This window comes from Homalodisca vitripennis, chromosome 3, assembly GCF_021130785.1.
Source record: "Homalodisca vitripennis isolate AUS2020 chromosome 3, UT_GWSS_2.1, whole genome shotgun sequence".
In the NCBI taxonomy this organism is placed as follows: Eukaryota; Metazoa; Arthropoda; class Insecta; order Hemiptera; family Cicadellidae; genus Homalodisca; species Homalodisca vitripennis.
This window is the reverse complement of record NC_060209.1, coordinates 22362396-22389400: the sequence shown is the minus strand read 5'-3', so window position 1 is coordinate 22389400 and position 27005 is coordinate 22362396. Positions and strand designations below refer to the sequence as shown.

The 27005-nt window shown below is 34.0% G+C and overlaps 2 protein-coding genes across 3 annotated transcripts in view; both read right to left on the bottom strand.

Moving 5' to 3' along the window:
- The window catches only part of LOC124356686 (neuroendocrine protein 7B2), a 120893-nt gene extending 116051 nt beyond the window's left edge, over positions 1-4842 (bottom strand). For both annotated transcript variants that reach the window (XM_046807828.1, XM_046807829.1), the window contains exon 1: positions 4730-4842. The gene's annotated coding sequence lies outside the window, so the exon portion shown is untranslated. The remainder of the gene's footprint in view (positions 1-4729) is intronic.
- Positions 1-24630, bottom strand: part of LOC124358110 (uncharacterized protein DKFZp434B061-like) — a 50264-nt gene extending 25634 nt beyond the window's left edge. Inside the window, exons 1-2 of the mRNA XM_046810404.1 lie at positions 24525-24630; positions 20207-20433 (exon numbers count right to left, since the gene is read on the bottom strand). Of these exons, the coding sequence (XP_046666360.1) occupies positions 20207-20433; positions 24525-24630 (333 nt within the window). The remainder of the gene's footprint in view (positions 1-20206; positions 20434-24524) is intronic.
- Positions 24631-27005: the final 2375 nt, after the last annotated feature.

The window sequence follows — 27005 nt, the reverse complement described above, 5'->3', positions numbered from 1 at the left end:
CTTCTATCCGCTTTAACTGTACTATTAAGATTTTAAATTCAGATCATGTTATAATCTTTTAAGAAGTATTTTAAGTTACGTGGGTTCCAAATGAATTATTCAACAGAGTATTTTTATTCATCCAGCGAATTAAATCTGTTTGTATGTAGGATTTCAGTGTCGCGATTTTTTGTTTTCGTTTTATTTTTAAACTTAAAAAACTATAAGTAATATTAAAAAATGTAAATTTAAAATGTTTAATTAAATTTAAGAGTGACGGTACAGTCAATTAAAAATAAATACAGAGCAACTAATATTACACAAGTTTACGCGTTAACTGTTTTAACGCGTTATTTACCAAAGGTTCAGTGTGAATGTCTGAAGATCTGCTTTACTCAAATGCATAAAATGTTAGTACAAAATGAAGGAAAACTAGTTATAAAACAAAGTAAATTATTTTATTATTGATAAAACGTTAATACAGAAGTCTCAATAACGTACGAAAAAGAATCAATAAATGTTAACACAGAAGTCTCAATACAATACGTAAAATAATCAATGAACGTTAACAGAAAATTCTCAAAACATTACTTAAGAGAATCAATAAACGTTAACACAGAAGTCTCAATGCAATACGTAAACAATCAATAAATGTTAACAGAAGTCTTAATGCAATACGTAAAATAATCAAACGTTAACAAAAGTCTCAAAACATTAAAAGAATCAATAAACGTTAACCACAGAAGTTTCAATGCAATACGGAAAGAATCAATAAACGTTAACACAGAAGTCTCAATGCATTACGTAAACAATCAATAAATGTTAACAGAAGTCTCAATGCAATGCGTAAAAGAATTAATAAACGTTACCACAGAAGTTTCAATGCAATACGTAAAAGAATCAATAAACGTTAACGCAGAAGTATCAATACATTACGCAAAAAATCAATAAATGTTAACAGAAGTCTTAATACATTTCGTAAAAAAATCAGTAAATAAAGATAAAAATAGCCATAAAACACATAATTCGCTGTTCAACAGCAAGAAATGTAAGAATAAGAATAATGAATATGTATGACTATTTATTAAGGATCTTGACAGAACATTCTTTTAATCACGTGATTGTCTGTCCGTCCGTGAGATAACTTTTCATATATCTGATATTTGGTTTGCACTGTATGTTCCTCTCGGTCAATTTATTTTGGTGATAATGGGCAGAAAGGTTTCCACTACAAAGTTGAAAGGGTTATTGGTAACCATAGTGGGAACTAGAGAAACGCATAATAAATAAATTTGTAGGCTTACTGACACTGCAAAAGTTAGCCATAAGACATTTTTCAGTAAGTTATCAACACATTTGATGAAGTTATTTTCTCAGACTGGTTAGTTTCATTTTTAAAATGGTATATTTTAATAGTCTACAATGTTGTCTTCAAAACCCAAAAATTGCTCCATCTCTTTTACTATCGATTCAAGTTAAGATCAGTCTAGTCTTCGATACAGTATTGCATTAGTTTGCTTGCAGTTGACGTTATTAGTTTAAAAATTCGGCCAATCAGAAATGGGATAGACATACCTTGACTAATAGCCCTTTTAGGTAATTATGAGCTTCATAGATTGGAAAGACAAAAGGTCAACCGAAGTACAATCTGTATTACTCAATCCAAGACTTTTAAACCACCTCAATTCTATGGAGACTAAACGTTTTTAGATCAAATTGTTAGACCACTTGTTGACTTCAGCTATCAAAAACAAATTAAAATTAGAGTTGCGTAAATCATATAAAAGTCCTTCACGTCATCCCATACTATCTGGTACATGAATTGACGTACATAGGTGAGAGGATCGCTCTTGATTATGAGGTTTTGTAATGCGTGATGAAATCAAACTCAACTCTCCACCTTATTCTGCTTGATAAGATCCTCACACAGCCCAGTGGCCCATGAGGACGGGCAGAATAAGGCTCTAAAGGCGATTGGCCTCTCCTTAAAACACAAAATAAGAAAAAGATAAAATGGGAGAGGAGCTTATATTTTGGCCTTAGATTGTACAACGACCTGCCCGCTAGCTTCATAGAATACAGTTGTAGCTCATTTAAATTTAAAACTAATTACTTTTTTCAATTTACACCATTAGATTGCAAACTCTCTACGTGTGAGGTCTGAGTATGTGTGGGGTTTGGGGAAGTAGAGATTTTCCTATTTCTCTAAACCTTTATATAGCCAGGGCATTTAAACCATTACTCAAATAAAAAATAAAAGCATAATAAATTACACAATTGAAATCCAAACACAAAAATAAACTATATCAAGAATTCCGAAAATCGCTTTTGTTTTAATACTTATAAATAACCACCTAAATTTACTATCCTAATAAGCAAACCTAATGGAATAAGTATTAATGAATATATAAAAAATTACCTCATATATTATCAACCGATTTTCGGAACTTCTTGGCACCTTAGTCTACAGGTGGTATAATACGGGATAGAGTGTAAAAATTATAGTGCAATTATCAATAGTGACCCTTCCCACGCACAACTATGCTTATGTGCGAAGTACATTTTAGAAAATAACTAATATCAGAAGCTAATGTATTTGTTAGATCTAAGTAAAAATAGCTGCTATCAATGTTACATATGTTATAATGTAAAAGGTTTTTTATTTCATTTATCCATAAATACATTACTTAACGGAACCACTTTTCATTTCTTGATCGGGCTGAAATTCTCCATATAAAGTCAAATCACGTGACATATAGTATACATTTAACAAGGATGATTACCCAAATCTGCTCCTGTACCAGGAAAGTTTGCGTTATTTTATATTTCAGTTTGTGGGCGCCCTATGTGTAGGTGGGTGGAGACGCGTGGGCGTGAACGCGTATGTGAGCGTGAATGTAATGAATTTATTTCAATTTGCAATATATTTTAAAATATCTTTCTAATAATTGATTTTATTGCAGAATTTAAATGCTTCATAAATGTGTTATCCACTCTCGGTTTCTGTTCAAAATTTTCTCTTGACGTGATTTTATCCAATATTTAAAATAATTCAAATACGTATATTTATGTATTAAAGAATATATTTATCACATCATTCTATTTTGTCTTTCAGCATTGTTTAAAACTTTTGTTACATGTATTCTCTTAAAACCTATTTTGTAACTATATTTAAGGACTTTATTTGTTCTATTCTGATTACACTGAGTGTTTATGAACTCACCGATAAAATTTTGGGGAGTTGCTATTTTGTCAAGAGAAAAAATTTGTATAAACAAGTATATATTTTTATATTTTATTTCAGAAGCAAGTAACAATACAATTTCAAACTCTTGCAGTCACAAAGCAGGAGGAAAAGTAATAAACATATCATGTTTAATGTGCCAGACTGTTGGAGTTTATAATGCTGAATACCATAAGAATATTTTATATATAGGAATTCTGTTAAGCAATAGTATAATTTTCATTATTGTAATATAGAGTGTCAAAGTTTGTTACCAATATAACTGATGTACCGTTGACATGGAAATAGTCATTATAACTATTATCAAAGTAGGGGTTTCTGAAGACTACCCTGTTGCAGACTAAGAGTTACCAGGCGTGTTTGAAGTGAGGCGGGGCAGGTACAGAGGCAGAATTCCACACTATCACTATCAATAACAATGAGCTGAAAGTGCTTGACGTTGACAGAAGTTTCTTGTTTGAGTACACAGTAACTGCTTGTATTAATTGACTCTGGTTGTATTTAGATAGTAGGAACAGATTGGAAGTGAAATCATAATATTAAATAAGAGTAACAGATGATGGCTTTATTGTAGTGCCTTTACCATTCTGCCCTGTGTTATTTATGGCATGACCAATTTTATTTAATATTGTCATATTACACCATAATGCTTTTATTTTATATTGTATTTAATGGACTCTGCTTTGAATAACAAAGATACTAATTAATCCAGGATACTCAAATATAAAAACGGCCAAAACAAATGATATATCTTCGGTAAACTTTATGCATTTTACAGTATATATAGAAGATGATTTATTTTCAGTGTTAAATTGCATTTTCACTCTTGTGTATTTATTCTATCAAAGCGTTCTATCGTAAAAATTGATTTAAAAAATAAAAAAATGATGATCTAATTCCAACCAGAGAGAATTAAAACTATAACATGTACATGTATTAACAGTAAATGATAGAAGAGTGATTTATATTCACTTCGTAGACATTAGAATCATCGCAGTTTCATCGTGAATGTAAACTTATTATCTAACGATTAATATTATATTTTTGAAAACATTACTTAGAAATATATTAATAATAACAGCTAGGATATACTAATAGTGCCGTGTACGAGATGAAGTAAAGTTCCTATTGTGTTCGAAATCACACAAGTGTGCAGTATGTTTTTGTCATTAAGGCGGCACCCGTCAACACCTTGCCGCCCTCGCCACCTCTTGCTAACAATCATCGACATCATCAGGGGTGTGAGATGAGGGAAAAAAACCTTGAAATTTCATCATAAATCGTAACAAACACAGTGCAAACATAGAAAAGTCATGTTGTGTTAAAACCTAACCAAAATAAACCAAAACATTAACGTTGATTCATTTTTATTACTGTTAGGTGGAAGTGTTGAAATCAACACAGACTGACAAAAGAATACAGCACGTCACAGTGTTTATTATAACACCTTAAATAGTTGTTTTTAAGTGTAATTTTAAAAGAAAATAATTAAAAACAGAGACTTACAGACTCGGCGCGCAGAGTCGACGAAGTCCATCCAAGATGGAGGTCGCGACTGAGAAGGTGGCGCGGGCGCTGGTCGACAAGCTGCGACTGCGTCTACTATTGATTCATCCATTCATAAGTGCACCCAGCCGACCTGAATGGGGCCGGTCCGCCACGAATCTCCCAACTTTCCGAAACTGCAGTCACTATATGCGGTCTATGTAGTGGTGACGGGTCAGGCGAGTTATAGGCGAGACTAATGTGTGGTAAAAGTTACGATGAGGAAGATCCCAACTTAAGGACGCGTATTTTAAAGAAGTAGGGGAAAATCTTTCACTTGTGGGAAAACTAGCAGTTACCCGCGACTCTGCACACAATTTCTCGCTGGATAACCGTAACCTCACAACCGTATCATCTTTGAATGGTATACCCCACGCTTGAGATAACTGATATTTACTTTATCTCCTGATCCATTTTATTGATGGTCACTTTATCTCCTGATCTATTCTACTGATGGTCACTTTATCTCCTTATTTATTTTACTGATGGCCACTTTATATCCTGATCCATTCTACTGATGGCCACTTTATCTCCTGATCTTTTCTGCTGATGGTCACTTTATCTCCTTATCTATTTTACTGATGGTCACATTAACTCCTGATCCATTTTAATGATGGTCACTTTATCTCCTGATTCATTTTACTGATGGTCACTTTATTTCCTGATCCAATTTTACTGATGGTCACTTTATCTCCTGATCCATTTTACTGATGATCACTTTATCTCCTAATTCATTTTAGAATGGTTGGAGTTTAGAAAGATACGTTTTGTATCTTTTTATAAGTATCAATAAAATAAATAAACTCTTAGAAAACAATTTTTCTCCAACATTGAATGATATTTGATTGAATGAATTCAACGATTTCAGTAAATAAAGTAATAAGACTGATTCTTTATCTACCAAACTGGCAACACTGAAACTCTGACAAGTAGTCGTATGTTTAGCCAAAGAGCAGATCAACATTGATTATTAATTTCATTAGTCTGCTAAGGGAGTTGTAAACAAACTTCCAGCAAAACATGTTTTTGATGTGCGTTCAAAAAAATGAGAAAGTAACAGAACGGAAGTTTGGTGAGATCTTTTTGGATGAATTGAAAGATATAATGATTTTTTTTAAACACGTTATCATCGGTGACGAGTCTTGGATCTTTTAGTACGACCCATAAACAAAACGTCAGAGCGAAGAATGACACACTTCCAATTCACCTCGCCCGAAAAAAGTATTAATGAGCAAATCCAAACTGATTTATATATTGATTCCAATGGCATTGTTCATAATGAGTTTTTTGCCTACAGGACACAGTAAATCAATACTTTTATCGTAAAATCATTAAAAAGCCTTAAGGAAAATAATAGTCATGCGCGTGACACCAGCTATCAAAGACAACTTGATGCTGCACCATGATGCGCCTTATCACAATGTGCTATTAGTTACTGAGATTTTGACAAATAAAAAACATTCCTGTCATTTCTCTACCACAATATTCTCCTGACTGTAGTCTTTGTGACTTCTCCTGCCTCCTAAGCTAAAAATGCAACCTAAAAGGGCATCACTTTACATCAATAGAACACATAAAACAAAAATGTGTCCGACCAGCTGAAGTACCTTCCAGTTTCGGACAGTTTCAACACTGCTACGAGGAGTTGGAAAACCGAAAGAAGCAACGTGTGACTTCCCAGAGGAACTAGATTGAGGGAGATGGATTTCATATATAAATATATTGTAAATAAAACGTATTATCGTTCCCTTACTTTATTTACAGAATTAGTATGAACTAATTTAACCCAGTATTGCCTTGGACCCGCTACCCCCTCGATGATTTTCTGCTACACGAAATTTACTTTATGTATGGTTAAGAGTTGTTTATGTATTGATTAATTCAGTACATTGACGGACGATCTCTGGACGGAAAAATATATGAGGAAATATCTCCTCATATATTTGGTTGTAGTGGATGTCTTAGTGCATTTGACCTGTACTGTTCAGTGTACGGTAGTAACGGATTGTGGTAGCTTTGAGATATCTTTTATAAGTTTTTTATGTTACGGACGTTTGCGTTTAAAATATTCTAAAATTTGGAGGACGCGTATCTCTAGAATTAGTTCTTGGGCCATGGGTTCTTCATAATGTCGGCCTCTGGCAGACATCGGTCGTTGGAGCATCCTACATATGTAGAAGTTTCTATACAGTAGAACAAGTTTTCTGGGACGTTCTCGCCTCCGGAATCTGTTTTACTATTATAATCACACACTCTAGATTATGGAACTCCCCCCCCCTATCTGAGAGCTAAAAATCTCTGGAGGCACCTGATCTGTGTGAGTTTCCGGATACGGAAAGTGTGTAGACTTAGAGAATTCCTAGAGTTAGAGATCTCTGACAAGAAATTCCACGGCCTCTGAGATCCGAACTACTGTAATCTCCCAAATTCTGGGAACTTCGGTCATTATGAGCTCGCTGCCGCCCTACAGAATCTTGTAACTTCTGGACTTTTGGAGTTTCCAGTATTTAGAGTATTTGGGAACTTATATTATGAAACTCAGCTAAAAGGTAAACAACCAAAATGTTCCAAAACACTGTTTTGTCACCAAAAGCTGTCTACTTGGAATCTTTTTGGATGTTTTCGACCTTCTGGAGCTTCTTGGTCTTGGCAGTTCACGACATCTAAACTTATAGAAACTCTTGGTTAGTAGGATCGGCCTCTGAAGATCCTGTATTGTTTATTGAAAAGATCCTGCCCTCTTCATGGTTCTAACATCCAGTTCTTTGATTCTAAGAGACCTTTAAATTATCTGGGAATTTCACGCATAAGTACGATACTGTTTATAGAACTACTCAGACACTCTGAAAATTTTGGAAAGAAATTGGGAAATGCCTATGGCCTTCAGGAAACCTGATTCTGTTGGCTCCCGGCATCTAAAGGTTCCCTTTCCAACCATTTTCGATCTATCGATCTCAATTGTAAAATTCCAGCAACAGAAAGTATGCCATTTCTGAATACATTTTGACTCAGGAAGATCTGTAGAGGGTTCTAGCTTCTAGAACACCTCGGATACGTGAAAGTTGCAGAATAAATCAAAGAGGAACGGCCTCTGGAACTTCCCGACCGAGTGAAACTTATATTGCTAAGTCTCGATCATTAAAGTAAATTTTCCGACCACTCAATGTTACATATCTCTATAAGTTTTAAGACTCTGATGTATTATCTGATCTTACTCTCTGAGAGGTTTCTCTTTGTCTCTAAAAACGTTCTTTTGTCGCAAGCATATCTTTTTAAAATATCCATGCTAATTTTCCTTACCGTTTGTGCGTTGAAAATACTAAAACATATATACATTCATATTAAAATATGTTTGACCCAACATATTAGCCAATTTGATTTTGTATACTACAAAAAGCTCAATAATTGTGTTTTGTTAAAATGGGTGTCATAAAATGGCTCGTACAAATTTATTTTTCATTTAGTAGATTCATATTGCGTTCAAAATAGTATTGTGGATATCGGAATTAACAATGGAGCTATTAACCCATTGCTTCTTGACCAAAGTCCCTTCCATACAACGTGCATGTCAATTTAGGTTAAAATGTACACATTTTGTTTCTTACAGGGTATTTATGTAAACATTGTTTTGTACTCCTTTTGTGCGCTAATCTAACGTTTTTAATAAAAATACTGAGTTAATAATTTTTTAGTTTACATATATTTCGGTTCATGCCTAGAATGTCTATTTTTGGTGAAAATATTCTTAAAGGGTTAAACGAAATATCCACACAAAATTTGAATAAAAACATCCTTGTTTTAATTTTAAATGGCTTAAAAATATATTTGAACACTTCTGTTATCAATAGAGACGAGCTCTAGGATAAAAGTACCTAGGAGGGAGGTAAAACCTTCCCAGAGGTCTTGTGAAGAAATTCCATTTTGTAGAGACCAAACGCGTTTAGAAGTGGATTCCTGGAAGACGTCAGTGACCATTCTTTTAAAGGCTGGTAGCTCGGAGTAGGTATTTAGTAAGGTACAGAATTCTTGAGTCTTCTATAACTTTAGAAGAACGTACATCTTAAAATCTTCAAGATGGCAGGAGCTACCACAGAATAGTAGTCCCTAAAGGCCAGGTGTTTTAAAAGTCTGAGGGGTTCTAGAATCTGGTAGCATCCGGAGAAAAGTTATTTTTTAGAAGATAGAAGCTCCAGATGACTGGGGCTTTAGTGGGAAATTCTCTAAAGGCACGCATCTTCGAGGGACCAGAACGCTCCAGAGGAACCTTTAGAAGCTTTAACCTTTTATACGTGTGGAACGTCTATATATTAGGAAATCCAATATGTAGAGATCTTCCAAAAAGACCCACAGTCACAAGTTAGGCTTAGAATTATCAGTATCGGGAACTCCCAGAGTCCAGAGACTGTGAGCCCCTCGATACAGAAAATACCAAGTAACTGGAACCTTCAATAGGCTGATACCTCTCAGGTAAATAACGCCATAATACACCGTGAGGGGAATTCTAACAAAACGTAAATGTATTGAAGCTCCTACATAAAAGTAGCAGATCAAACTCTAATTGAACCAAGTTAAGCCACTTTGGCTAGCTATTAAGAAAATAATTAACTAGGAACTGTATAAATGTTTTAAAAATCAAAGAAACCTCACTAAATAAATTTCATACTCATACCATGACTTTATGAGAACCAGAACCAAAACATAAGACCCTAGACCTTTACCTCTCTCACTTTACCGTTGCCTTTCTGATCTTTTTGTTTCAGATAACCCCCGGTTTGAGTGAAGGAAGTGCACAAAATTGATTTTTTTCCCCAGTCATCCACCTTTCATAGCGCGTGTGACATATGTTGTGTAGTGTTGTTGGTTCTGTTCACTGTCTTTCCTTACCAGTAATTCTCGCCGGTCAGGAATCTATGCTGTTACCGTACCAGTGAATTATTACTTTGTTTTTTTTACACATACAATTTTATTTTAAACTGTAGTTTAGCCTGTGGCACGTTTTTTTTCCCATGCTTTTCAGTTTTATGTTTTTTGTACATGTTTAGCCATCCTGTACATTTGATGTTGACACCCTGAGGATGAGGATAGATTTCATTCCTCGAAACGTAATGATAAATTTATATAACATAACGATGGTAAATGTTCAAACTCTTAGTATCCTCTAGACCGACAAGTTAGGAGTTAGGTCAAGATTCCAGACTATAGATCATAGCTATAGAGCTATAAGTCAGGAGATGTAAGACGAAGGTTTCAAAACTTCAGTGGAAACAGCCACGTATTTTTTGCCATATCATCAATAGGCTGAGTTTAGGAATATACCAGGTTAGTCAATACATAAATACGTCTAAGTATTGGATGTTCTTAGAATACATGGTGTTCACAAAAGGGTATCACACACCTCTGTGGATTATAGTACACAGAAATTCAAACAATCAATGTCATATAAACATAAATAAAAAATATCTCGTTTAGCCGCTAGCCGCCAGTTTCTTTTTTTTTTAAATATTCATATCTCATATTCAACCATAAATATTAATGCATAAGAAAAGATTTTAAATAATTATATCATTTGCTTTAATAGTAACAAAATGGCGTCTGTTGAAAGTCTTTAAAGTCAAACAACAAAACAACCATTATATTAATAAAAAATGTATAAGATACCAAATATTTAGTAATTTTAATGCAAATCCAACGGTACGTTTTGCAACAAAATCCGTCAATGAATAAGTGAGCACGAAAATGTACACTTTAAAGGTAAACATTTACAGCCTAGGAGCAGCAAACATATTGCCTTTTATATGTATCAGCTGTATTAAATCAGTTATACAAAATTGACAAGATAGGTAGTACCAAATATTTTCAAATTTTTATATAAATTACAACGGTACATTTTCCTTAGAAATCCATCAAGCCATAAGCGAACACGACCACTTTAAAGATACGCTTTCACAATCCAGCAGCAACAAACAACTAACTGACACCTCTCAACTGTGACATGTTTGGCTCTCCTGCCTTGTGCTAGCGCATCTTTAAAGTGGTCGTGTTCGCTTATGCGTTTGACAGATTTCGTTAAAAAAGTAACGTTGGAATAATTATTAGTAAGCTAGTAACCTGTAAAGTTTTTATAATCTAGGTAAAACAGCTGATGCCTTTGAAAATACAAAATGTTTGATCTCCCAGCTTGTGCAAGCGTACCTTAAAAGTGGTGTTGCTCGCTTATGCATTGACGGATTTCGTTGAAACAAGTTAATGTTGGAATTATAATAAAATTGTTCAAATAATTTGTGTCTTGTACATTTTTTATAACTATACTGTTTTTTTGTTATTTGACTTGAACAAACGCCATTTTGTTAATATTAAAGAAAATAACACAGATATTTTTAAGCCGACTGACGGTTGGCCAAATCAAATTGCCAGACTAACAAGTCAGTCGTGATTAGGCCACTTTGGTTGCCAATTCTAAAAAATGAACTAAAAAGAAAACAAAAATTACCAAACAGATTACATGCTTGTAATAAAACAATGCACAATGTGGTTTTAAGAAGTTCATCTGGAATGAACCAATCAACCAGAAGGTCCACTCCCGTTTCCTCCTTCTTGGCGCTATCTTGTTTCTGCCTTGACGATTGCCATTTACTATAGGCCTTTGGTCAGTCGTAGGTGGTTGGTCGGCTGGTGAATTATTTTGAGCTTCTGTAGTTCAGTTTTAATAGTTAGTGCTGAGTTTAGTTTTTATTAAGCACATGTTTTAGAGTTAGTGAAGTTGACACATAACATAGGGATTGGGATTTCTTACTTATGCGTGTCACAACGCTATGGTATGATTCGTTTATTTTAACCTAGATTTGAATTATACGTTAGTTTAGTTATTTACCTGAAAAAGAGGTCGGATTGCAGATCTTGAAACGTAGTGTTACTGAATTTTTATGTCACTGGACGATGGCAAATGTCTGGACACTTCCTGTATCCTTTACAATCCTTCTATCGTCAAAAACCATCTTCAAACAAAGGAACAACATAATTATGTAATTTTCTTTAATATAAACAAAATTTTGTATTTCGAAATATTAAAATAAAATTAACAAATAATTTTTGTAAACATTACTTACAACAATGTTTTTTCTATGCAAACAGTGAACGTATAAGCGAGCACGACTACTTTAAATTTATGCTGGAAGAAACAAACGTTAAATTTGTCAGTATACATGCATCAGCTGTTATGAAGTGGTATAGACGTTTGCGACAACCTTCGCTGAACACTATTATATATTTGTATATGTATTTAGTAAAAATTGGGTAATTTTAAGAACCAGTACAACAGCGGGGTTTCTTTACTTGTGTTCCAGAGGTAGTGTACTCTACACTCAGGAGCGAGGTGGTTGAGTATCCTCAAGTTTTTAAATACCAGATCTTTTTTAACTAGACCGGAAATCTATCTAATCTATCTGAATGTATAAATAAGAGCCTTTGAAGATACTTTTCTGAATACGAAGAAACGTTTTTCATCACTCCACAGTGTAATTACAGAGTAATTGGCAATTTAGGCAATATTGTAACCAAGGCCATTTTAAAACGACTCAAGATAAAAATGTAATATGCTTTGCTATATCCCGACAGTAAGCTTTTTATACTGATTTATTGTTTAAGAAGTTTCTATTTTTGTATCACATATAATTTAAGGAAATGAAAGATTTTCATAAAATATCGCTGATGTAAATAAATCCCTTTCCTTGAAGTTTGTTTTGACGATTGAAAGGATTACGAAGGATACAAGAAGTGTCTGGACCTTTTCCACCGTTCAGTGGTAAGAAAGAAAATCAGTAACACTACGTTTCGAGATCTACAATCTGATCTCTTCTTCTCTTCTCTTCTTCAAGTGAATAACTAACCTGATACATAAATAATATCTAGGTTAAAATACACAAATCATACGAGCGTTGTGACACGAATAAGTAAGCAATCACAACCACAATATTGTGTATCAACTCAACTAACTCTAAAACACGCACTTAGTAGCAAAAAAACACAACACTAATTATTCAAACTGAGCTACAGAATACAGATCACAATAGTTCTGCATTTAGTGACCAGCTACCTACGACTGGCCCATTAATTTTAATAATGTGTTAGGTTAGTTATTCACCTGAAGAAGAAATCAGATTGCAGATCTCGAATCGTCGTGTTACTGTTTTTTTTGTATCACTGAACGATGGCAAATCTCCGGAAAAGTCCTACTTCCTTAAAAAATGAACTTTCTGTGTGAATAAAAGACATGATATTCCTTCTTATTTTTATTTTTATAATGTAAAAAACGATCATTTTCTTTATAATTTGTTCACGGACCTGATTATAAAAGCCTTAAATACTACTTCATATGCCTAAAATTCCTCGTTTATTTATTGTTTTTCAATTTCCCTGTTAAAAAAAATATTTTTTAAATATCAAAACCAAATTTTGATTGCAGACCTCGATTAGGATTGCTTAATCAAATCTTAAAACATGGAGGATTTTGGGAATATTGGAGAAAGAACAAAATTTGGTTAAGAAATCCTCAAGTGCATTATTAAATATAAGATAGCAATTTTTTTTATTAATGGTAATGGTTTAAAATACTTGCTTGCAAGAAGGGCAATCATTTAGAATAATGAAATGTGTTAACCAGTGTTAAAAAATAAACAAAAAAACTTAGCAGGACACAAGCATAGAGTAATAAGGTATATATACAACTGTGTAGCCAGCAAGGGAGTCCAAGGGGTCTGAACCGCCAAAAACTTGATTACTTTTTTAGTAAACGATTATTTTGATTTAAATAATTCAGTATAACCCACATTTAATTCTGAAAGATCTTTTCAACAAAGAAACGGGTTAAGAACTTTTTAAGGAACAAAATAGAGCCTTACTCTGTCCACTTTGGAAAAAATATCAGTTTTCTGGACCCCCCACCCAATTTTTTCCTAGCTGCATTCTTGGCAGAACAACTGCTTTGCATACAATGTAAAAATGTAAAAATATTGTCAACCCAGCTGTTCTGTTAGTAGATTTATTTATCTTAGTAATCCGATCAGTCATTTCAATAAATTCTTAAAAACTGAAAGTAAATTCAAACTCAGAAAGAAATTAAATGGTTTAAAATAGTTTCCTTATTTTGAAATTTTCCACAACAACCAGTTCAACATTTTTACTAGACAGTGTGAAACTTTACTACTTACTTAGTTTAAAAAAAATTATTGTTACATATATAGCACAGTGTGTTAAAGGAAAAATTAAATTGATCTGTTTCAAAGGGTAGTGCCCATTGTCTCTGAATACATTTGCTGAACATAAATGGTTTAGTATTGTTCCGTTTTCTACAAAACAGCGTATATTATATAAATAAATAATGACCTAACGAATCTTGTGCATGCATGGGGCAAGAATTAAAATATAAATACAAAAACTTTGTTAACGAAACAGATATTTACATTTAGGCTACTTCATATTATCTATATTACATCAGTCCACCGGAAGCGTTGAGAGGATAATGTCTAATACATTTATTATTTATTATATTTCTTAACAAGGTTTCAGAATTTTTTAAGTTTTTAGAGTAGTTTACTATGTGAAATTAAATGTTTTTATAAACGCAATAATACACTAAATTACTAATGATAAATCTATGACAACCTTCAGTTTCCTTCAAATCACATCTGAGACGAAGTGGTATTGATAATTGAAGCAGTGTTAAGCTTAAGTAAACATCAAAGATGAAACACACCAAGGATCTGCCATCTATTCGGATAATAATGGAAGCACAATATTTTTGGAGAGGTACTGCCTGCGATCTGGCGGTGATGTCTGGAAGTTCTACTTATTTGAGAATCCGTCAGATTTCGTTTAAATATAGCAGAAAAGTCTTTGTAGCTTGTAGCTGCGCATTTAAATTTTAATTGTACAAAGCCCTTTTATTTATTTGTTAACAATATATGTTACTTGTCTGTCTCTCTCAACGGCATACATTTGACAAAAAATATAAAATTCAGTCCTTAAAACTATTAGAATGAATCAGTATGAACTTTTTCATAAGACTATCAGAATAATAAAATGTATCTTTTCATTTATATTGACTAGGTTATCCAGATTATTTATTAGAACACCTTCGTTTCCTTGGGTTTCAATGTGATCTCTTGACAAAATACAATGGTCAAGAGTGTTGGGTCATAGTATTATAACTTATTACTTGTTAGTGCAGCAACCAATATGAAATACCTTTTTGTAAATTTGTCCTGTATGAATAACAGTCCTACGCCTAGTACCAATTTTCGTGACAACGTAAAGTTGTCTATAAAATATATAAATTCAATAATTTGTAATTTTTATTACTATTATGCATGTATCGTTATTTAATGCATTAATTGCCAGGATGCAATAAGAGCAATTCCGTCACAAATTTATTGAACTGACTTGCTGTGTTTATTAACATTAGTTTTATAAACATTTAGAATGTTTATAATATATATAAAATGGATACTATTTACTCAACTTTAACATTTCCTTTAATGCTTTGTAATTTTCAATGATGTGTAGCTAACTTTGTTGCACATTGTATTCATACACGAGTTTCAGCGTTAATATCAGGGGGCGGTAAAATCGAGTCGAACGCTGTAAAATGACATTCTTATTGAGAAAAGTTGCAACAGAACATATCAGAGTGCTATTATAGTACAAATATTTCACCACTTAACCACCTGACATCTCAAACTGTTCTAAAGGTACACAGTATACAACGTCTAGGTCAACAACTTTTCAGAAGCAAGCAGTTTATACTACCTCCAGGTTACTAGGATCTCGAAGCTCTTCCTCCACAAATACTTTAAACTATTCAGCTTTTATCACCGCATTGGCTGGATTAATCTAACTTCTGTGATCTGTGTCTCTGGGAAAGCTGTACAAAAGTATCTGTACGTAGCTGAATCACATCTAGAAGTCTTCATCGTATAGCTTCTGGTATATGGCAGCTTCCGATGACAGAGCTCTTGCTCTCGAAAGATCCCGGACTCTAACAGTTCCTTATCTTTTAGAGATAGTGGTCTCTAGAAACCTGTAGTCAATGGAAACTTCCGATCTCTGACAGCTTAAGGCCTCTTCAGTATCTCAATCTCTAGAAACTTTCTGCATATAGAACATTTCGGCCTTTGTACGGTTTCTATTTATAGTCTTTGGAAGGCCAACTTTTCAGACCTAGAGATTTCATCATCTTAGTCTTTGTTATATTTCAACTTCTAGAAGCTACCAGCTCTAGACATATTGGAACTCTCAACATCTTAAAGTATCCATGGGCTTCCAGATCCTAAGAGCAACCAGTGACTCATGTTAGTATTGAGGTGGTCCTGACCTCTTGGTGTTTACACCCTTAGGAGACCAGGATTAATGTATGTGAATTTTATTGGTTGTGAAATCAGCCTCCTTGGCTCTAAATCCACACTAGATCCACCTAAATCCACCAATATGTCTAGAGTAATGTAAAACTAAACTGTTCTAGTCTGAATTGCATAAAGTTACATTGAATTTTTGTGGAATTTTAAATAAACGTTTTTTTACCACTTACACGCACAATACTGAGAGGGGAAAAATCATAAACACAAGTTATTTAAAATTTTATACGCTGATACGTTTCGAGAACGCACTCAGTAAATTCACGTAACCCATACATATGATTATTATGGAAACCTTTCCAGTTCGTTGTGAACGTTGTCATGTTAAATGTAGGGATGCGAATATACATGTACTTAAAGAAAGAATGGCTGAAGAGTATATTCAAAAATTAAATGTGGCTCATACAAGAGGTACAATTATTCGCGTTATTCTTCTAGAGAGGAAGTTTTGTGGATATTTGTCATTGAAAACAACATTGTTCTGGATGTTTTAAAATCATCACTGAGATTCTATATTGAACGATCCTACTACTGTTTTGAAGTCTGCGGAAATAAAAAAAATATGTTTGGCTTTTTATTGTTTATTGGTAACCACTTCAAACAAAAAATGCTGTTGGATGGAAAGAACTATTTGTACTATTTGTAGATTTCGACACTACTTCTCTTCCATAGTCCAGTTACACTGGAAAGAAAATATCATTATTTCGGTTCGGTTAACGGTTGTGACCGCCATATCGTGACCGGAATAAGACGACACGTACTGAAAAAGTAATAAAGGCGTCCAAAATAATACTGAAGGCCTTTCGTGACCTGGCATGTTCAGCAGTCGGTCTATTTTCGGTTGACGATCTGAAACAGACAAAGAACAAGGTAATTACGAGGGGCGTATTAAAGTTCCTTTTTAGACGGGAGAGTTAGACTACAATCATGCAATCAATTTTTAGAATTCTCCGTAGTTTATTTATAACTATCCAGTTATTATAACTATGTGATAATCTTAGACACAAATTGTTTTATCATGCAACCAATTTCTAGACTCCTCCGTAGTTTATTTATAACTATTTAGTTATTATAAGCTATCTGATAATCTTAGACACAAATTGTTTTATCATGCAACCAATTTCTAGACTCCTCCGTAGTTTATTTATAACTATTTAGTTATTATAAGCTATCTGATAATCTTAGACACAAATTGTTTTATCATGCAACCAATTTCTAGACTCCTCCGTAGTTTATTTATAACTAGTTTTCATAAGCTATCTGATAATCTTAGACAAAAATGGTTTTATCTTGCAACCAATTTCTAGACTCCTCCGTAGTTTATTTATAACTATCCAGTTATTAAACTATCCGTTTATCTTAGACACACATTGTTGTATAAAAACTTATATATCTTATACGTTGTACTGATTTTTCAATTGATATTGATCAAAAGGTATTTATTCATTCATAAATATTGAATTTTAATAAAGAAAATGCATACAGATATCATAATATGCGATGTTTCTGGTGATCATTTCTTAGTGTAAATATTAGTAGCAATACATTAAAATACGTGTAATTTAATTTCTCCCACAGGTGGATAGCTATCGTAACATGCAGACTTCAAAACTAATTTATACTTCACTAGTTGGTTGTAGCGAACAGAGTTTTGTTCTTTAATTCAGTCCGTAATAATCAATATTAATTCATTAATTTTTAATTATTAATTGAATTTTGGGTTTAGCTCCAGTTCACCATCCTTTTTTGCAGCGTCTGGTATTTGACGATGTCTCAGAAGAGACTCCTGGAATCTGGAGTCATGTTCGTCTGGAGAGATCTAAAGAAAGTCGACAACGATGATGAAGCTCAAAATGAAACATTTACGTCGCTTCGGCATCAGAGACACCTATAAATAAGTGAAGTGGCAGTCTCATTGTCTGATCCGGTACACAATTGAGTGCATTACGATTTGATAGACACGATCTCTAAGTACGGTGGAGCAGTCGAGTTTTTGCACAACTTGCTATGGTAGGAAGGGCTTATTCAATAGAATTTTGAGTTTAGCTCCAGTTCACCTTCATTTTATTAAGACTACAAAAAACAACATTAATGACATATCGATGTTCTCTTGACTGGGTTATTCTGCTAGGAGCTACGAGTCACGAAACTTCCGTGCAGATGATACAAAAAACGACATTATTGACTTAGATCAATGTTATTTTGTCTGGGTTACCCTGCTAGGAGCTACAAGTTACGCTCTTATACGAAACTTCCGTGGAGATAATGCAAAAAACAACATTATTGACTTAGATCGATGTTATTTTGTCTGAGTTATCCTGCTAGGAGCTACGAGTTACGCTCTTATACGAAACTTCCGTACCAATGATACAAAAACGACATTATTGACTTAGATCGATGTTATTTTGTCTGGGTTACCCTGCTAGGAGCTACGAGTTACGCTCTTATACGAAACTTCCTTGCAGATGATACAAAAAGAAAACAACATTATTGACTTAGATCGATGTTCTTTTGACTGGGTTATCCTGCTAGGGGCTACGAGCTACGCTCTTATACGAAACTTCCGTGCAGATGATACAAAAAACGACATTATTGACTTAGATCGATGTTCTTTTGTCTGTGTTATCCTGCTAGGGGCTACGAGCTACGCTCTTATACGAAACTTCTGTGCAGATGATACAAAAAACGACATTATTGACTTAGATCGATGTTCTTTTGTCTGTGTTATCCTGCTAGGGGCTACGAGCTACGCTCTTATACGAAACTTCCGTCCAGATGATACAAAAAACGACATTACTGACTTAGATCGATGTTCTTTTGTCTGTGTTATCCTGCTAGGGGCTACGAGCTACGCTCTTATACGAAACTTCCGTGCAGATGATACAAAAAAAAACGTTATTGACTTAGGTCGATGTTCTTTTGACTGGGTTATCCTGCTAGGACTTACAAGTTACGCTCTTATACGAAACTTCCCTGCAGACGATACAAAAAACGACATTATTGGCTTAGATCGATGTTCTTTTGTCTGTGTTATCCTGCTAGGGGCTACGAGCTACGCTCTTATACGAAACTTCCGTGCAGATGATACAAAAAACTACATTATTGACTTAGATCGATGTTCTCTTGACTGGGTTGTCTAGATTATCTCGAGATGGTTATCTTTGCATTATTTACCTTTCATCACCGAATGATTTTATTTTTATTTTATTTTATTTCATTTGCATGCTTTATAACAGTATTAACCATTTACAATAAATCAGTTATTACATATAAACAATTAACTGTGGGAGTGTTCTTCACTCACTTCACTTTATAAATAGTTTTAAATTATGTCAACAAATTACCAAATTCAATAAAAAACGCTCCAACGCCCAAGGTGTTAAAAAATCGTTTGAAACGCTTTTTAGTGTCACAAGCATTTTATAATGTAGACGAGTTTTTTAGCATATGATTGGGAGACCACCAATTAAAAAGACTGACTAAATCCGTCGCTGGAAGTGGGAATCATTGGCGATTGAAGGAATGTATGTAAATTTGTAAATTGTATGTCTGAATGAGATCTATTGTGGGGTGTATGACAAAATTCTAGCAAGTGAAAAGTTGACTTTTGCCATGCATTATAGAATGTTCCCGCAATAAAAATCTGATTTGATTTGATGTGATAACATAAACAATTTTTACTTACAGGCTGTTGCCTGTAACTTATATAACCTATAACTTTTAAGTTATAAGTTAACGAATGAGAATAAATAAATCTATAACAATCCAGAACAATAATAATAAATGTATCAATGATAACAACAAAAATGAGTAATAAATATATGCACATCAAATAAATAGGAACAAACAATTAATTGCATGGAATATCAAAACGTTACAAACATAAGTACAATAAAAAATTAATTACGTAATACACAGCTGATTATTAATTTAAACTTTTGAGGCATTTAATTCTAAATACATTTTTTGAGTAAAAAGAAATGTCTGCATCAGACCATAAGCTCTGAATGAAATTGTACGACCTCATCACCCGGTAGAGTGGCGAGGAAGCACGAGCCGTCGTGCGGCAGAATGGAACTGAGAACAGAAGGTTGCTCCTACTGTTGAATGAAGGTACGCGATAAGATAAGACGGCCAGGCTAGCAGGATCGTCTACCAAGCCTCGCACCAGCTTGTATAGGAACATCAGGCTAGCTACTTTCCTCCTCAATTCAAGACTCCTGAACCCAAACAGCTCCAGCAACTCGTCATATGGAACTGCGTACGTAAAAATGTTAAAGCATTAAAAAAATAAATACCTTAAAAATAGTTTTTGAACTTTTTCTAACATGTCGTGAATAGGATTCCAAATAATAATATCGTTTTCCAGCCTCGACCTGACCAATGAATAATACAGCAATATCAGAGTTTCTACATTTTTAAAATTGAAACTGTCTAATAACAAACCCCTTAATTCTACTAGCTGCTGAAGCACACGCATCTACATGACAGTTAAAAGACAAAGTAAAGTCTATATAAATACCTAAATCTTTAATTTTCTCGTTCATTCTAGATACTGCGTAGTACTCCATTAAAAAAATAATCATTTTCTATGTAATTACGAGATCTTCTGAAAGTCATTACCTGACATTTTGATGCTTTAAAAGACATTTTATTTACAGTACTCCATCTAAAAACGTTATTAAGATCGGCCTGCAGCTCGTCAGCGTCCGAATATGACCTTATTTGCTTAAATATTTTTAAATCGTCCGCGAACAAAAGAGCATTAGAAGAGAAGGGTCTTTTTCGTTTAAGGGCCGGCACCTTACAAACATACTATAACTGACTGACAGTGCATTTAATCGTTTTTTTTTTTTGTGTTATTAGTTCGTAGGGCAGTAGTCCAGGTACTACTTCTAGTATAAACTCGTCTTATCTTATCAGTGATAAACACGCTCCGCTTATCTTTTGCCTGTAATGAAACCCTCGTTAGTTCTGTCTAGTTTTTCTTGTTCAATAAAGCGTGGTGAGTTGATCTGGACTTGGACTTTGCAAGCTCGAGTTAATTTTTTTTCTAAAAGAGCAAGCAGCGCAAAGCGCTGCGCAGCGGGCAAGCATCGCGTGATCTGAGTTTTGAATAGGTAAGCTAGGGTCTTTTGTGCTGGGCCTTAAACGAAAAAGACCCGAAGAGAATATACAATTACTTATATCATTTATTAATATAGTGAACAGGCAAGGCCCTAAATTTGAACCCTGGGGAACTCCTGATTGAACACTAAAGGTTGATAAGCTGAAACCATTATAAAAAAACAAATTGTTTCCTATCAAAAATGTAAGATTTGAAAAAATTAAAAAAACCTAATGATATGCCATAAAAATGCAGTTTTTGCAATAAAATCTGATGATCGACTTTATCAAAAGCTTTGGCCAGGTCGAGATGCTCGTACTTACTTGAAACGTGACCCATGTACAATCCTCGAGAACAGTGTATCTGTTATTCTTTTCCGCCTTCCAATTCAGTATTTTTTTGTTAATAGTTTTCCATTCAGTGGCAAAGTGCATGGTGTAAGCGGCAAGTCACTCGTTGCCAGGAGCAAGGTGCATGTATTGGAATAGGCAATATGTAACAGAATCAGGGGAATAGTGAAAATGAACTATAATAAAAAAAATTGTTGGGCCGGCAACAACCTGCCTTCTACTGTCGACCTGTTCCACGATGGTGTGAGAACATTGAAGTGGAAAGTGAAAGGTGCAGTGCTACCAACTTAAATGCCTCCATTCAATTTCTCACATATTAAACCATCAGTTTTTGTTGTCTTCGCTGCTAACTTGCTGTCTACATATTAATATAATGTCTACATATAATTCATATTCTTTGTTATTGCACGCCATAGATTATCTTGTCATTATAGTTATTTTTACTGTTACTGTTTTTGAAACATTGTTATTAATATTCTTGTTATATTATGTTATAGTTTATTATGATATTTCTATTGTTATAGTTTATTTATTGTTGCTGTTTTCGGTTGTTATTGTTACAGTTTTAAAACGTTTTAATATATATATATATATAAAAGGCTGTCACCTTGAAATAGTCACATCAATACATCATTTGATGTAAAGACTCATTGACAAAATGTTTTTTTTTTACATTGAGAATCTTATCGTGAGAATTGTAACGGATGAGCAAATACTTGTGTTAACTAATCTGAGTTTATCAGTAATATTACATCGATATAACACAAACTTTGTAACTCCTGGAACGATGTTCCCTAGATGCCGGTAAACATACTAATGGACTTGGTATTAAGGAAATGAGAATTGATGTGTACATCGATTTCCTATACTTCCCGCCCATTTGCTTCTTTACTTGCTTTAAGAAGTTTGAGATTGCCAAGAAGATGAGTTTTGTATTAAGATGATGCAATCCGTATTCTATCAGGAATTTTTTAATTTTTGAAATTGTTTCGTTGAAGAAAACTATTTTTATCATTACACAAAGAGTTTTAGGCATTTCAAATAATACATAGAGACATTTTACGAACATATTCAAAGGAGACTGTTAATATAAGAGTCTATCACAATATGAAATAAGACTCGTGGAAATTACAAGTTTTACGTTTATAAACATTGATTTCATTAAATAATAGTTTATTATTACATTATTTAAAAATGCAATGTGAGGAATAATAGTTTATTATAAATCACGTATTTCCTTAAATAACATATTTTGTTAAAGACTCTAGGAGCAATTGGAAAATTCTTTAAATATTACTAAATGTTAATAAAAACACTACTTTTCCAAATTGTTTATTTTTTGGACGAGGCCTTTCGAAACCAAAGGTTTTAATCTGCATGAAATTGCTGGAAGATGAAACCTTTGGTTTCGAAAGGCCTCGTCCAAAAAATAAACAATTTGGAAAAGTAGTGTTTTTATTAACATTTAGTAATATTTAAACATAATTTTGTGTAATTTCTTTATATTATAAGTCTTAAAAACCGTCACGCCCTGAAATTATAACTCATACAATACTGTGAAAATAGTATTTTTTACTTCAACTGTTTTTATTTGGGACTTAGTCATACATTGCTCATATGTATTAAAATTATTATAATCCCTCGTGTATTTTAAGACACATTTTTGTTTTATAATGGAATGTGTCTAAAAGGGTTGTGATTTAGAAATAAAAAATACTAACCAAAAATCAATATTACCACCTTATATCAAACAGCATTAGGGTTCTGTAATCAGAGTTTATTCAGATAATGAAATTGGAAGTTTTATTAAAATATACTTTTAACTGTAAATTTTAAAAACACAAAATATGCAATGTTCGATCAGTACCGTAATGCAGATTTCAAAGAGAAAGTTGATATCTAACTATTACTACAGATTTAAAAACTGTTATTAATCCAACCTTAGTTGTTTTCTTTAACAGAAATAGGCTTCTCTGACTTACAGTACGTAAATATAATTTTTTTTATCTGTGCGAAACAAACTCAACTGTGCCACCAAAAATATCTTTGACTGGAAGTATATTACAATGACAAAAAGTATACACTTTTTTGACATATTTTCTTGATTAGGGCAACAAGAGAAGCTCAACCTTGGAGTCGGAAACATAATTCATTCGAACCAATAGCATTCATACACGCGCAAAGCCTACATCAAGAGCCATTAGCGATTTCGATTAAAATCTGAAGCTATTAACCTTGGACACTGTCATAATAAAAACCTAAGTTATACCTACTTCCATTTTTAAACTACATAGAAGACCACAATTCATTAAAGGACTTCATTGATACATTAATGAAACATTATAATTCCTCCGCATTGGCCTAAAGTATTTGAACTGTTACTGAAATCGTTGGAGTTACTCAATAAAATAACGTGGAATTTTGGATAGAACTGCAAGTTATTTCATGGTTACTTATAAAATCTGTTTCGCTCTCCGACCTTAAAGTCCCAAATTCACTGTTCTTTAAACGGGTTTTACACTATTCTTTAACTGAAGTCTAAAACGGATCGGGATATTGGAAATTCTCTTAGTGACTATGACATTCCGGACTTTGTTTAGACTGTCATTTAAAAACAATATGTTAAGAAAAACAAAAGAATATTGTAGACAGTTTTCAAGGATATTTATTCATCTGGATTTGGATCCTGATCACGAACTGTGAAATAAGAAAATTTAAATTTCTAGCTCAAAAGGAAAAATAAATTCTAACAGAAACCATTTTACAGTTTAATTGAGAAAAGTTTACTAAATTTTTTAAATATTGACAGTATTTCATAATGAAGCTAACTATACTCTGCTATCATGATACATGTAAACTATATTAATAAGCCTATTATACCATCTAGGTACAGATGGGCCAAATGATCTGTGGGTACGGGCCGACCACGCGCCTGATGGGAGTGCGGGGGAGAGGGGCGTCTTTTCCAAAAGTGTAGGGCTGTCTCTTAGAGTCCATCTTTCGGTATTCTCGTGAACAAGAGGCAAGAATTATTCTCTCTTGAAATTTGTAGCTCTTCGACAGCTAATTGGTTTTTTGAGTTCACCGGCGCCTAGTCATCGAGTTTGAGTCCAACATAGAGTTCATCATTGAGTTTTTAAGTCCTGGACTTATACTTCTTTGAGGACTAATTTGATTTAATCTTCCTTTTCTTGACTACAGCTGAAATGTATAAGCCCACAACAAAGTAAAGGGAAGTAATTTTAAAGTTTTATTAGGTGATTAAGTTCGTAAAGAAAATTCCAAAGAACACTGGTACCTCCAGACCCACCCACAAGATATCATTTTAGTTAATATTACTCGATTTGGCAGCAACGTGGCAAGTCATAATTTTATTTTAACATCCAAAGGTGGTGCAACATTTATTACTACCACCTCAGAGATTTCCAACCCCATATGTTTCGTCCATTCGGTACAGTTTCACAAGCATAATGACAAATTGACACGAATATAAATATTTTATAATTGGAAAAAGATCGTAAACTCTACGAACAAAGAGTCTATTCCGGAACACAAGCGAGCCAGACAAGTGTATGGAGCTATTTTCGGATGGCTGGGTGAGTCGCGACATTTTGGCGCCTTGTTCTCTCCCTACCTCGCACCCCCCTTTGGCAAAATCGGCGGTGGTTATCGATTTGAGTTCGACGGTTGACTTCACTTATGTTTACCGCGCCGAGGTATTGTACTTCTGATACGGCGAGCTAGGGGTTCGACAAACAAGCCATAACACAATTCACTGCACCAACTTTGTAACGGATCCGTACTCCGACACTCGTGATAAATTATCATATTTGTTTATGTGTTTTACAGCATGTTCAGTTGAAAAGTTCACGATTTATTACGGAATATCTAAATAGGAAACTAGGAACCGTTTTATATTCTTGTTTTCTAACAGCTTTGTTTATGAATATGTAAACCACACGTGCCATATCGTTTAGAAAATGATTTCCTACCCCATCTGAGAACACGTAAAGCACTTTATCTGTTATGAAACATAATTTTCGTTTGAAGTTTGTTTTTGACGATGGAAGGATCGGGAAGGAAACGGGATTTTACGGACATTTGCCATCGTTCAGTGATACAAAAATCACTAACACTACGTTTCGAGATCTGCAATCTGATTTCTTCTTCAGGTAAATAACTAGCAACAAATCATACCAGAGCGTTGTGCCACGCGTAAGTCAGAAATCACAACTGCTTTGTATACTATTGTGTGTCAACTTCACTAACTCTAAAACATGCACTTCATAAAAACTAAACACAACACTAATTACTAAAACCGAACTACAAAATACAGGTCACAATGGTCCGCATTCGCCTACCAACCACCTACGACTGACCAGAGGCCAATAGAGATGGCGATCGTCACGTCGGAAACAAGATGGTGGCAAAAAAGGGAACAGGAGTGAAGTACTATTCTCCAATTTCCAGCGCGATAGTTTCCGTCTGTTTTCTGCTAGTGATTAACACAGAATCAGTCTTATGCTGCGCCAACTGCAGTTTCACCGCATTCATCCACTGGTTGACTCTCTCGAAGGCGATTTCAAACACAAGCTTTATTTCGTCGAGACTTTTTGCGACATTCACCACGGCCGTCATCCGTATATGCTACAAGTTTGACGTGGGTGATCGAGGGTTGACATGAGACTATCATACTGAATGTGCCTTCTCTAAGGGTGCTTCTGGGATTGATGTCCATGCAAAATCTTTTCGATGGCTGCCTATTACGGTTTGATACATCCACATGTATTTCATGGTTTGACATTATAGAGCAGCTGTTCTAAAGCTGTTAGAGCACAAAATAAAGCTGTCAGAATTCTTTTAAAATTAAACTCCAGAGAGTCGTGCAAAGGTGCCGTCAGGGAGCTTGAAATGTTACCTCTATCCCGTATCTCTATTCTCGAGGTACCCTTTTGTGCCGATTCATTTGCGAATTGGTCCAAGGCAGGGACGTCCACCAACATGAGGAAGCAGGCTGGAAAATTACCAATACGCTTCAAACGTTCCGCCGTATCAGAAATTACCGTCTCAAATCAGACTCATCAGTAAGTTCCCTATGAGTATTAAAAATCTCAAAAAATAAAAATAATACCAATGTATTTGTTATCTTGATTTTGATTAACCTCCAAACACAGATTACATCCCTCCACCCTTTACATTTCTATTAAAACTTCCTAAAATAAGCTGTTTTATTAAACATAAATTTCAATGATTCCAGGTCGATAATATAATGGCTGACAATACTTTTCGAGTATATTTTGGTTGAATGTCATGCAGCTTGAATTTGATTTCTTATTAAAAAGAAAAAGGTTTTAATAATGTTGTAGCGCATT